The sequence below is a fragment of the Brugia malayi genome (genome assembly GCF_000002995.4).
Source record: "Brugia malayi strain FR3 genome assembly, contig: Bm_v4_Chr2_contig_001, whole genome shotgun sequence".
Taxonomy (NCBI): Eukaryota; Metazoa; Nematoda; class Chromadorea; order Rhabditida; family Onchocercidae; genus Brugia; species Brugia malayi.
Genome location: NW_025062476.1, coordinates 8,882,395 through 8,893,945, shown reverse-complemented (window position 1 = coordinate 8,893,945; position 11,551 = coordinate 8,882,395). Strand labels below are relative to the sequence as shown.

General features: G+C 31.1%; 2 protein-coding genes across 2 annotated transcripts; one reads left to right on the top strand and one right to left on the bottom strand.

Annotated features, from left to right (window-relative positions):
• Positions 1–435: 435 nt before the first annotated feature.
• Positions 436–2,325, top strand: Bm6484 (Uncharacterized protein; the record flags this gene model as incomplete). The annotated part of the gene is made up of 5 exons (XM_043078970.1): positions 436–642; positions 847–1,014; positions 1,221–1,394; positions 1,593–1,781; positions 2,116–2,325. 5 exons carry the CDS (start codon positions 436–438, stop codon positions 2,323–2,325), a joined length of 948 nt encoding a protein of 315 aa, XP_042934904.1.
• A 979-nt stretch (positions 2,326–3,304) lies between these two features.
• On the bottom strand, positions 3,305–5,699 carry Bm3124 (Uncharacterized protein; the record flags this gene model as incomplete). Its single annotated transcript, XM_001900134.1, has 7 exons — positions 3,305–3,537; positions 3,811–3,874; positions 4,021–4,210; positions 4,330–4,457; positions 4,577–4,717; positions 4,952–5,125; positions 5,505–5,699. 7 exons carry the CDS (start codon positions 5,697–5,699, stop codon positions 3,305–3,307), a joined length of 1,125 nt encoding a protein of 374 aa, XP_001900169.1.
• Between the last annotated feature and the right edge of the window lie 5,852 nt (positions 5,700–11,551).

The window sequence follows — 11,551 nt, the reverse complement described above, 5'->3', positions numbered from 1 at the left end:
GGTGATGGACATTATCAAAGGATGATTAAGGATAGCAAGAGATGGAGAGGGATTTTCAGGGGAGACTGTTGTGGGGACGGTGAGAGTGGTTGGTGACAGAGGCAGCACCCAGCTGCCGGGAATGATGAGTTGGGGAAGGGCAGCCCAAAGGGGCAAGTTCTGTGCAGTAGGGAAATGTACTGCCAGATCTATGGGTGTGAATATATCGACACTGATAGTATTGTTGCTTGAAGGGGGCAGGTGGCCTTAGTGTTGTGACCTAAACAAATTTTGTCAGATAAGTCAGAGTACCCAGACCGATGTCTTTTACTGTATATTTAACAGTTTTAATTTTTGATACTCTGCATCACTTTTACCTTGATTTCATCTGCAGGTATTTGTTTCATATGACATATCCTTGATCATATTGAACTCAAAATATTACATCCCATCAGTATGACATCCTTGGTCAAATTAAACTCAGGATATTACATTCCATCTGTTGGTCTTGGTACTTGGCTTTCGAAGCCAGGTCAAGTTGGAAAAGCACTTAAAATCGCTCTGAACAACGGTTATAGACATATCGATTGTGCGCATGTATATCAAAATCAAATTGAACTGGGTGAAGCTCTTGCTGAGGTTTTCAAAGAGAGCAGTCTGAAGGTGGGAATGATTATAAAAAAATTCTATTTCACTGATTTTATATCCAAGAACTTATGCTGGCCGTAATTTCACTTGGCTTATATTGTCTTATCCAAATAGTTATGCCAGCATTTCTAAACCATTAATTTTAATTGCTTTAAAATGGTGTAAAAACCAGAGCTTTCAAGATTTTCAAAGCTATTTATATGCAGTAGAGGTTTTCAGCGTGCTGATGTATTTGTCACTTCGAAAATATGGAATACTTTTCATTCATATGAAATGGCCAAGAAGGATATAGATATCATATTGGGTGAACTTCGCCTGGATTATCTAGACTTATGCCTCATCCACTGGCCACAGGGATATGAAGAAAGTGGTGAATTTTTCCCCAAGGTTTTGTCGTACTTTTTTCATTTTCCGTGGAACAGCCAAGTTTTTCGTGTAAACTGTTAAATATATAAAGAAATGTGAGCCCATTTTTCCTTATTTGGCACTGTCATTAAAAATATCTTAAAATTAGTAATTTCAAGGTATTCGTTTAACTTGTTTAAAGTACTGTTCACGTATAAATCCATCTGATATTATATGCTATGATTTAGAGACCTGATGGCGAAAAAATGAAGTATTCCAATATTGATTATTTGGATACATGGCGTGCTATGGAAGAGTATGTAAAATTGAAAAAAATCCGCTCTATTGGATTGTCGAACTTTAACCACAAACAGATTCTGCGAGTGATCAACAACTGCACCATCAAACCGGCTGTTTTGCAGGCCTGTTTAAAGCTCCTGTTTCCTCTTCAAATTAAATTGGCAAATGATATCATATATATATAAGAGGCATATATAGTAAATATACTGTTAAGGAAGTTTTTTAAAAAATAAGACGTTTTTTTAAAACAAACTATAAATATAGCTATTTATTAGCCAGAATCATATTATTAATTTTAATAAATACTGAACGAAATTCAGGTTGAACTTCATCCGTATTTCCAACAGCTCAAACTGTACAGTTTCTGTCAGGAATACGGAATAGTAATGACTGCGTATAGTCCGCTAGCCAATCCCGCGATGCCATTCAGAAAAGCAACAGATGCTGTCTTACTTGATGATCCCGTTATTCTTAAGCTTGCGGAAGTGTATCACAAGTCATCAGCACAGGTAAGGCATTCCGTTTTTGTTACTTTTTTTAGTTTTTTATGGTGATTCAAGTTTTTAAATAAATTATGAATATCTGTAAAAAGGCTGTCTTGATTTAATTATATTTCTGATGTTTAAACTTCTTATAACCGTGTATGTCAAACTTTCAAGTTGGAAAGATCTTTCATTTTGCTAGATGTAAAGGTAGGTTTTGAAATAAGGAAACTTCTATAAACTGGGTCTTGTACTTCACCATTGACATGATTTTACAATCTCAGAATGCGGAAGAAGTAACGAACTAGGCTTCTAAATAACTTTTCAAAAAAACTATTTAGTTATCTAGTTATTTTTTCAGGTAGTGCTACGTTGGGGTATCCAGCGTGGATTGGTTGTTATCCCGAAATCAGTGACTGAGAAGAGAATTATTGAAAACGTCAAGATTTTCGACTTTGAACTCAAACCCGATGATATGGCACTGATCAATGGCTTGGATAAAAATTGGCGTATTCTAGGTCTTTCAAGAGATGCAGACCATCCTTTCTTCCCATTCAATGAAGAATACTGAAATAATTTTTTGGGAAAAGTTACAACAGTGAAGCATGAAAAGACTTTTCAAATGTTCCTTTTCAATCCAAGTTGAGCATCTTCACAGATGCGTATTCATGAATCCAGAATATTTCCCAAAAATTAAGTATGGTAGAAAACGATATGCTCAGTGTTCATCTTCGAATGAGGGCAGAGTTGTGAGAGGATTGTCGAATTATTAATTTTTCGTTACATGAACATACATCATTATTTTTCTGAGTTGTATTTACAGTTTTATTGCTGTTATTTGGTTCAGGCATTCCCATCTTTTTCTTTTCTTAATTAAACTTTAAAGTTTTAATCAATTATTTTTAAGCTTTATACATTTTCAATTCCTTTCTTTAACTCGTCAGTTTGAGTATAAGAATTATGCAGATTCTAATAATGATATTTCAAAGCTGTTCATTGATTTTCTAATTGTTAAATGAATTGTAAAAACTGTCACTGTGTCAACGTATAAAACAAGTAGAGAAAATGATATGTAAACACAGTCGGTATAAAATATTATTGCTGCTATACGTTTTTTTTTTTGTCGAGCTGTGTGGTGACCTGTCAATAGCCCCTTCAAAATTATGCAGTTTTTATTTTTTAAAATTCGTGCCCATTTTCCGAAATAATGAAGGAAAAGAGTACATGTTTCTTTTGTCGGGAAAGATGGAAAGAAAAAGATGAAGAGATACATGATTCAATTGTTTTGGACTGCGGTGAATTTGACATATTCTGGAACTCAATATACTGCAAATGTATTGTCATAACCTGCAAATAGTTTGAGGAAGTCTTTTGATCGGTTTTCTCGCACGGAGTGACTGAATACCTTCAGTATTCGATCTTAAGTTTAAGTCGATCAACCAACCTAGGAATTATGAGGTTCACAGAAGAGCTCACTTTCTATGTCAAGCTATAAGTATTGGAGAAATTTTCTGCTCTGCTAAGAGCAGAAAATTGAATTATACCTGATTTTAATGTAATGCAAAGAAGTTGCGGACAGATTTTGATACAGCAGGACATCTTAGGTTAGCTTTGCTTCTGATTGTTGTTAAGTATTTCTGATAGAGCTGATCGATAAATTCTATATTGGCTTCATTCCACACTCTCGATCGACTTTCCGGATCACTTTGCATTGACTGTATCCTTTCCTCAATTGTTGAGTAACGTTGGTCGGAGATAAGACGTAACGAGAGGGACATTGCTTCTGGAAATGCACAATTAACATGAACAACGAGATTCCAAATGTGTTACATAGCCCACAATTTCTTGTTCGTTTTGTTTTACTGCTGTTTTTTAATTTTTAAGAGATTCTGTTAATGAATTATTTCAAAATATTACTTACTTCCAAAGATATTTATTCCATTATTTTGATAAGCTGTTTTGTTGGTCTCATATCCTGTCACATGCAGACTAATGTCATTAGAAAATTAAAAGTATTTCGTTAAATTTATGCTAGTGGAATTACTTATTAAACAACCTTCAACAATTGCTTGTGCATATTTAACAATCTTGTCGTGATTATTGCCACATCGTGCTACTGCCTAAGGAATGAAGAATTTCAGAATAATGACAAACAATTATAACAATAGGAAATGATTTTTCAAATAGAATAGCACAGTTATGTTTTGTCCAGCACATTAGTTTTATGTGATGATGCAGGTTAAAGGTTGTTGTACTATTAAATGACCTGTATTAGAATATCGATCCATAGTTGATCGCTTTTATCTTCCACTGGAACGATGAGATTTTCCTCACCAATTTCATTCTCACTGCCAACTTCAGAACGTCTGGAGTGAAAGACAGGGATTGTAACTGGGATTGATATGCCCAAACTGTCAGTCACTTCCCGGACATCACTAGTTGCGGCGGTCACTTCACTGTAAAGTAAATTTAAGTCTCATATACAGAAAGACCACATTTGATTTTTTTATGAAAGTTTTTGATGTTAGAGTCGAATCGAATTTCAGTGTGAAGAAGAAACTCGAAGTATGCTTACTTTGTAAGAGATATAGGAACTGGCAAAAGTGCTGATAATGAAGTACCAGGTTGAAATAGTTGAGCATCACGATAAGATTTAGTAATAAATTCAGCCATGCCTTGAAGACCGATCGCATAATGATTGGCCTAAAACATAAGTGATTGTACTGGCTTTAGAAGTATGGACGTGAGGAAAACTATTTGTTGTTCAATTTTGTGGTGTTATAAACTTTCAAAAATTTTTTTGGAATTCTTCAAGAACATACTCTGAAATGATTAATGTTCCGTTCAAATGCAGTTTTCAGGACATCTTTTGTTAATTTTGTGTCCTTACCAGCAACCGTAAATACTTGTCGATCACTGTTTGAATTTACAATCAATACCATTAAATCACATAAATTCACATCCTGAATTTAAGTTGTAATAATACCTACCAAAATTGAAGTTATAGTAATATCTGCCATACGTTTTTTATGAGAAAGGTACTCATTTGGATCTTTAGTATTAAGTTGGCCGAAAAGATACAGATAAGGAAAGTAAAAGCAATCAATAACTTCAATTGATCTGAGCTTAATTTTCGAGATTCAACAAATCATTCAGGTCGGCAATAACTAGCAACTTATTTGAATAAAGAGATATACCTGGTAAAGTTGATATCGAATTTTAAGATTATTTGCAAATTTTTCGATATCAACTGGAGTATTCGGTAGTGTACTAATTTTATCGACTACTCCAATAATAATACTCAAACTTTTTCCAGGAAATAATCGACATGATGGTGATGAGTTTGGAACTGTTGCAGCATATGTCAAAAGCTACAAACGAAATGAAGGTGATCGAAGTTTGTAGACTCTTTCTCTTATTGCTTCCCAGACTTTTCGGCTTCTATTCGAGTTTAATAAAAAGTTGTTTTTAAGCAATAAGCTAGCTCTAAGAATCTTCTAAAATATTACAAACGCTTTTGCAGTTCTTTCAGTTTTGAAATCACTTCAATGTTTTAAATATCTAATGGTTATTCCATATTGGATTTATTGAAGAATCACAGAGATTAACACTCTTAATATTTAGTATTGCACGAGAATTCGATGAAATAACACCTTTGTATTATGACTTCTCAACTTTTTCCAATGGTTGATAGGAACAAAAATAATTGCGACAAAAACTAGCAACGTGACTTGAAAGAAATAAATAAACCTGTTTGATTCGGTTGGTAAGTGCTTCCTTCTCACCGAACGTAAGTAATTCACTTGGGTCACATACTGGTCCCACAGTCGGGATTTTGCAGCTAAATGGGTCAATTCGTGGATCCGGATATGTCTCAGAGCTGAATTGAGCCCAAGATATGTGTACCAACAATGCAATGATCAGTAAGTTAAATGAAGAATGCATGATTCAATGAGCCTAAATCTACTTCAAGCTTGAAGCACTGTTTTTATAATAAACGAATAATTTGGCGTTTCTCAAAGATTCTCAAAAACCAATTTTAATATTTTATAAATGGTAATATGCACCAGTTTCTACATTTAATAAATTGTAGTGGATAAGTTCAGTTATAGATAATAATAATATAAGCAATTGCTGTCAAAGTTCATTTAATGTCAAAGAAAGAGAAGTGTCAACACAAGAACATTAATCTGCATAATTGGGTTAGGTTGTTTAAAAAACTTAGAGATAAATCTACGTACATTCTGAGTTTGAAAAAAAAAAAAAACTGATACATTCACAGCATCTTTCAATATTTTGTTATTATCGGCAAATAAAAAGTTTTAACAATTCTTCGACCTTCAAATTCTGCGCACTAAATACAAAATATAAAAAAAATCTTAAGCGATCGGTCAAAATCATTTCCTGATTTTTCTACGAATTACGCTCATTGTTGAGAACATATTTTCGACAAATTCACAACTGATGCATCTTTAATAAATTAAAACGATCTAAAGAAAAGTAAATCATAAAACTTTTGAAATTCATAATTCTTAACACGTTTCTCTTGATTAGCTTTATACATTGAATGACATCTACAAATTATTCATAGAATGGGCTTTTAAAATTTTGCAATAAAAATTAATTATTTTCGTAAGCTGACCAAATAAAAAACCCTAAATCTCTGTAATCACTTTAATCAGACTACCAAAAACTGCGAAGAAAGACGGATGTTATGAGAGCTACAAAATTTATCGTTAAACTTATAAACACTATCTGAATGAAAACCGGATTTTCTACGACAGGTTAAATTCCAAGTTTTTGATCGGAAAAATCGAAAAAAGTCTTTCTTTCATGGATAAAGAAGTCATTGAATGCATCATTTTTTAGCGATTCAGCAAAAAAAAAAAAACATTCTCCATGACTGCACTTTGAATTCTAAGTTAATCAATGAAATGGAAAAAAAATCGATTTCTTAACGAGGTGTTTTTTTGAGGTAATTTATATGGAAGGGTAATCATATCAGCTAACCATAATTAAGCATTTTAACAAAAACTACAAGTGTCATTGTTGTCCAGCTATCAAAATTTTCTTTATTTGTTGAAGAATTAACTGAAATTAAAGTTGAAATAAAATGTTTGTGATTAGTTTAAGTTAGACTGGGCATGAAAAATATTTTAGTTGAATGAAAATTTTAGTTGCAAAGAAATGAAAGGGAAATAAAAGAAAGATCGGTGGCATCGTTGTGAATATTAGAACTGGTAAAAAGGGAAAAATAATAGGTAATCATTCCACCTTTCCGTTTTCTTGTCAGTTGCGCTCTTCTCCATCCACATATCCTCAATCCATATTCTTTTACACTTCTAAACCTATCGAATTAACAGTAAATTAACAATAACTTTTCAAAAATGGATTAAATGTAAGAAGTAAAAGAGTTCTATTTAACTGTCCCACACTTTGTCGCTGAGAAGTTCTATATTTATTTTCCTCTTTTCCTTTAATTAAACTATTTTGAAAGAATCAAATGTTTCATTAGAAGAAATTTAAGATGAAAGGTTAAAAATAAGATGCTACAGAAAAATTGAAGCAAAATATAAAAGTGATGGATAGTTTGGTTGAAAAGATTTGCAAATAATAAATATTAATTAAGGGTCAGCAAAAAAAAATAATGGTAACTGAATTTGCAACATTCGTTTTGCATAATTTATTTTGCTTAAATAATTAAAATTATTTTAAGATCCTAAATCATTAAACTTACGGTTGTTTAAAACTTTTGAACTTTAGTTGAAAAAATTATGTCATTATTTAAAATCAGTCCTCGGCTTTTCTTTTATGTTTTTCATATTTATAGACCTTTTGAAATCTGTCTCTATCAGTTATGAACTCTTTTAGGATCGTTATAACATATGAGACTAAGATTTTGAAGTAATAGTAAATGATAACAAATTTTTTTATTTTTTATAATAATTTATTTATCATTCTCACATTGCGTTAAGATGTTCAGATCAGATTTTGTTGAAGAAAGTCGCAAGGGATCATCACAAGGATTATCAGAAAAATGAAGCAGTAGTGTATGGCTTAACCTTTTAAACAAACTTGAAATATGATCACAAAAGAGAAAACTAAAGATGCTTGCATGCATGCACGTGCATGTACATGTATGTCAGAGAAGAATATAAATTAGTTGATTTAAAAAGAAAAGATCAGTCTGAATATTTATTAAAATTACTTTAGAAAAAGGTTTCAACCGATTTCTTTGTGATTAATGTGCTTTGATCTGATTTCACCTTGCTTTCATTTCGGATTCGGAAAGAAAAAATTTTTGTCATTATTGAATCAAATATGATTATCAAACTTGTTACATTATGCATGAGGGTAGTGCTCACTAGGTTGATGGCGACAGAAGTAGTAATAAAGTTATTTCTCTTGAAATCATCAGAATTGGTGTTCACTTAAAAAACATCTTATTATTAATTTTCTAGGCATAAGTATATCTTTTTTTGAATTTTGGTGACACTAGATGCAGTATTATTTATCAATGTTTAATTCTTTAGCACTTCGTAAACGAAGAAACGAATACAAAAATATTTTGAACCATAAAGTTTTTTATCAGTTTCACAAACATTACAGCCTTCACTACTTATCAAAACAGGTCGTGATTTTTACTCTGAACATTCCCTTTTCTTTTAGACATTTTATAAAATTTTCAAAATTCTTTAAGTATTTCGGCACTGTCTTAAAATTATACAAAACAGCTCTTTTTAGAAACCTGTTTTTACTTGCATTTCTTAACTGAACATCAAAAAAATTACAAAATTCTGCTGAACTATGAAATTGACAAACTCCTTTATTATTATTTCGAAAACAGTTTTGCAGGAAGAAAAGTATTATTTGAATGAAATTTTGTTCATAAAAACAAATATATCTATCGTCATTCTAAAATATACGAAAAATTTTGGACTGAATTGAGCATTACCATTATTCATTACAGTTTTAACAGATATAATTGCATATCATGGCAGTAATAGTAATTCATTTCCAAACTAGTTTTCTGGTTTCCTAGTAAATTCACTTCTATGCAAATTCAAAAAACTTTAGCACACTAAATTTATCAAATATTAAAATTCTAAAATTATGATTACCGTAGTAAGTGCCATGTAAATATGCGAAACTAAATTCTAATCAGTTGGGTGATAGTAGTAACGGAGTGATGATAACTGATTAACTAGTCATAAAGATGACAGCCAAAATCTTGAAACCAGCAATAATTAATTATATCGTTTCATGTTGAATATATTGATAGCATCAATTGTCGGAGAAGCTGAATTATAATATGTCGAAATGAATTTGTGTTGAATCCAAAAAACTAAACACATTTCTAAGAAACATTGTAATACGAAAATGTTTATTTCCACATATTACAATTTAGTTTTTTAGACACGAAAAGTTGTGACGTCATAATGATAATTATAACACTAATTAAAGTCACCAGACACCAATTCTAGGAATGTTTACAAATTATTTATAATAAAAAATTAGTGCAGGTAGTTAAACAGTGATGAAAGTAATATGTGCGATTCAAGACATTAATTCAAAATGTACAATGAACGGAAATATTTATCTTAATGAGTCTTGGATGATGGATATGATACTGATAGTGTTAATACATGTGATTATGATTTCAGAATGTTAATTGATTTCAAAAAGAAGAGTGATATGATCAAAAAATTTCTGGGAAAGTGATGACCTATTTTCTTGATTATGATGAGATCAAAAGACTGACAAACAGTAAATGAATAAGTTTGTGGAAGTTATTTTAAAAAAAAAAATAATTTTTCAGATGACTTTTGTTGATATTTCATGTTGTATTGGATTTAAACAAACAAGCAAAATTTTCCAAAATACTCGTATTTTTTCAAAATTTTTGATTTTAGCGAAAAAGTTTATTTAAGAAATTAAAGTGCAGTTAAAGGCACAATTGTCATGAGGGTGCTTGCAATATTAATTTATTCGTACTTTGGTTTTAAAATTTCCCCACACATTTTAATTTTCTCTTCTGTATTTGAAATCAAAATTGAAAAAATTTTTATAGACTCTGCTGCATTTCCAGTTCCCTCATTATAAGCCTATTTAAGCTTGAATTTTTTCAATAAAAAATTTTCGTTTCTTTTTTTTTAGCTATTAGACTGTTCAGGAACTGAAGAACTGAAATTCTTTTGCTTGGCTCGCTTTTACGAGATTGTGATTATGAGAAATCTCAAAATCATACATCACTTCGCGTCATATAAATTTTATATAATTTCATCGTATGAAATTAACCATTAAAAAATTCACTTACTTACAATATAAAACGAAAAACTTCAATTCTAGAAGGAATTTATAAATTATAAACAAGGAGAAAATAAATTTCTGGATAATTTGAAACTATTCAAACACGAGAAGTTTTTTGTTTTCTATCGAATGAATGGGTGGCTGAAAATGTTGAAGTTATTGCATGACGAATAGTCAGTCCCTCGTTTAGTTTCAACAACAAAACTTGTAAATCTTTGTGAAAACTTGTTATTTTTTTTTTTTTTTCATTTTCCAAATATAAGTTTTGCTTATATGAAATATACTCATCTTTCATGCATTAAATTCAGGAACTCATTCTCTGTAACTAACCTTTACTGTATAACTTTGTCTTACGATCATTAAAAATTAGGCCCAGCAGAGAATTTCCCGAGAAATGATTCATTCTATAGCGGTTGTCACCTGTTTTCATGTCCTTTCGGTCATTTTCAGCAAATATTCTGACCATATCAGTAGATGTCAGTTTAGATATATATAGGTCATGATGCCAAAGATATATATGCACTGCATTTCTTTTACTATTATTATTTATGTCATATATCTTCTCTTTTAGGTATGTCCATCTATTGTATGTCTATGTCTTTTGCACTTCTGCATATTTATGCAAATTCCACGGCAATTTCAACTCAGTTCAACTCATCTAATGTAAAATTTCATCTCTTATTGAACTCTACCACACTACAAACTTCATCATTCATTTATTCAAAAGTTATGTGACAAAATTCTATCGCAGCGATAGGCAAAAGTTGGCATTTTGTTCATTTGTCTATTTGCTTCTTCGTTAGTCATATTTGTCACCGTCCATTTCAAGTTTTAATCTTTAACCAAATTAATAAACTTTTCGACGAAACTAAGTTGCGGTTAACATTAATTTCGAAGTGTTTCTTTATTATTCCTTTACACATTCATTTTGTTGACGTTTGGTTACATTTCAATTTCAATGCTTCCATTAGGTTTTCTCGCATCACTCTCATCAAGCCATTTTATTCATTTCCAAATATTCATTTCCAATTTCTTACTAGTTTTGCAAAATTATTCTTTAAACTCAGATTGAACATTTGAAACTTTTCTTCCTGTTCTGCATCTCGTAATTCTCGTCAACTTACATCTGTCACCTTTTCTCAAACCAGGAAAATCATCTAACTCTCCTTAACCTCTGACTTAATGAAGTACCTCTCGTACAATCTACTCTAACACAATGATTTAAAGAAAACATGAATTTTTTATCGTTACAAAATTTTACATTTACAATTTTCTTCTCATAAATTAACCTCGATTATCCTTATCATTTATCATATTCGATATTTATAAAACAATCTATATCACAAACGCATTTCATGCAGTACGGATTTGAATTTTATAGCAAACATTTACGCACATACGGTGCGAAATGCACATTTCGCACTATTTGCATTACTTAAACAAACAATTTGCTATAAACGGTTGCACATGTTTGTTACTTCATGCAG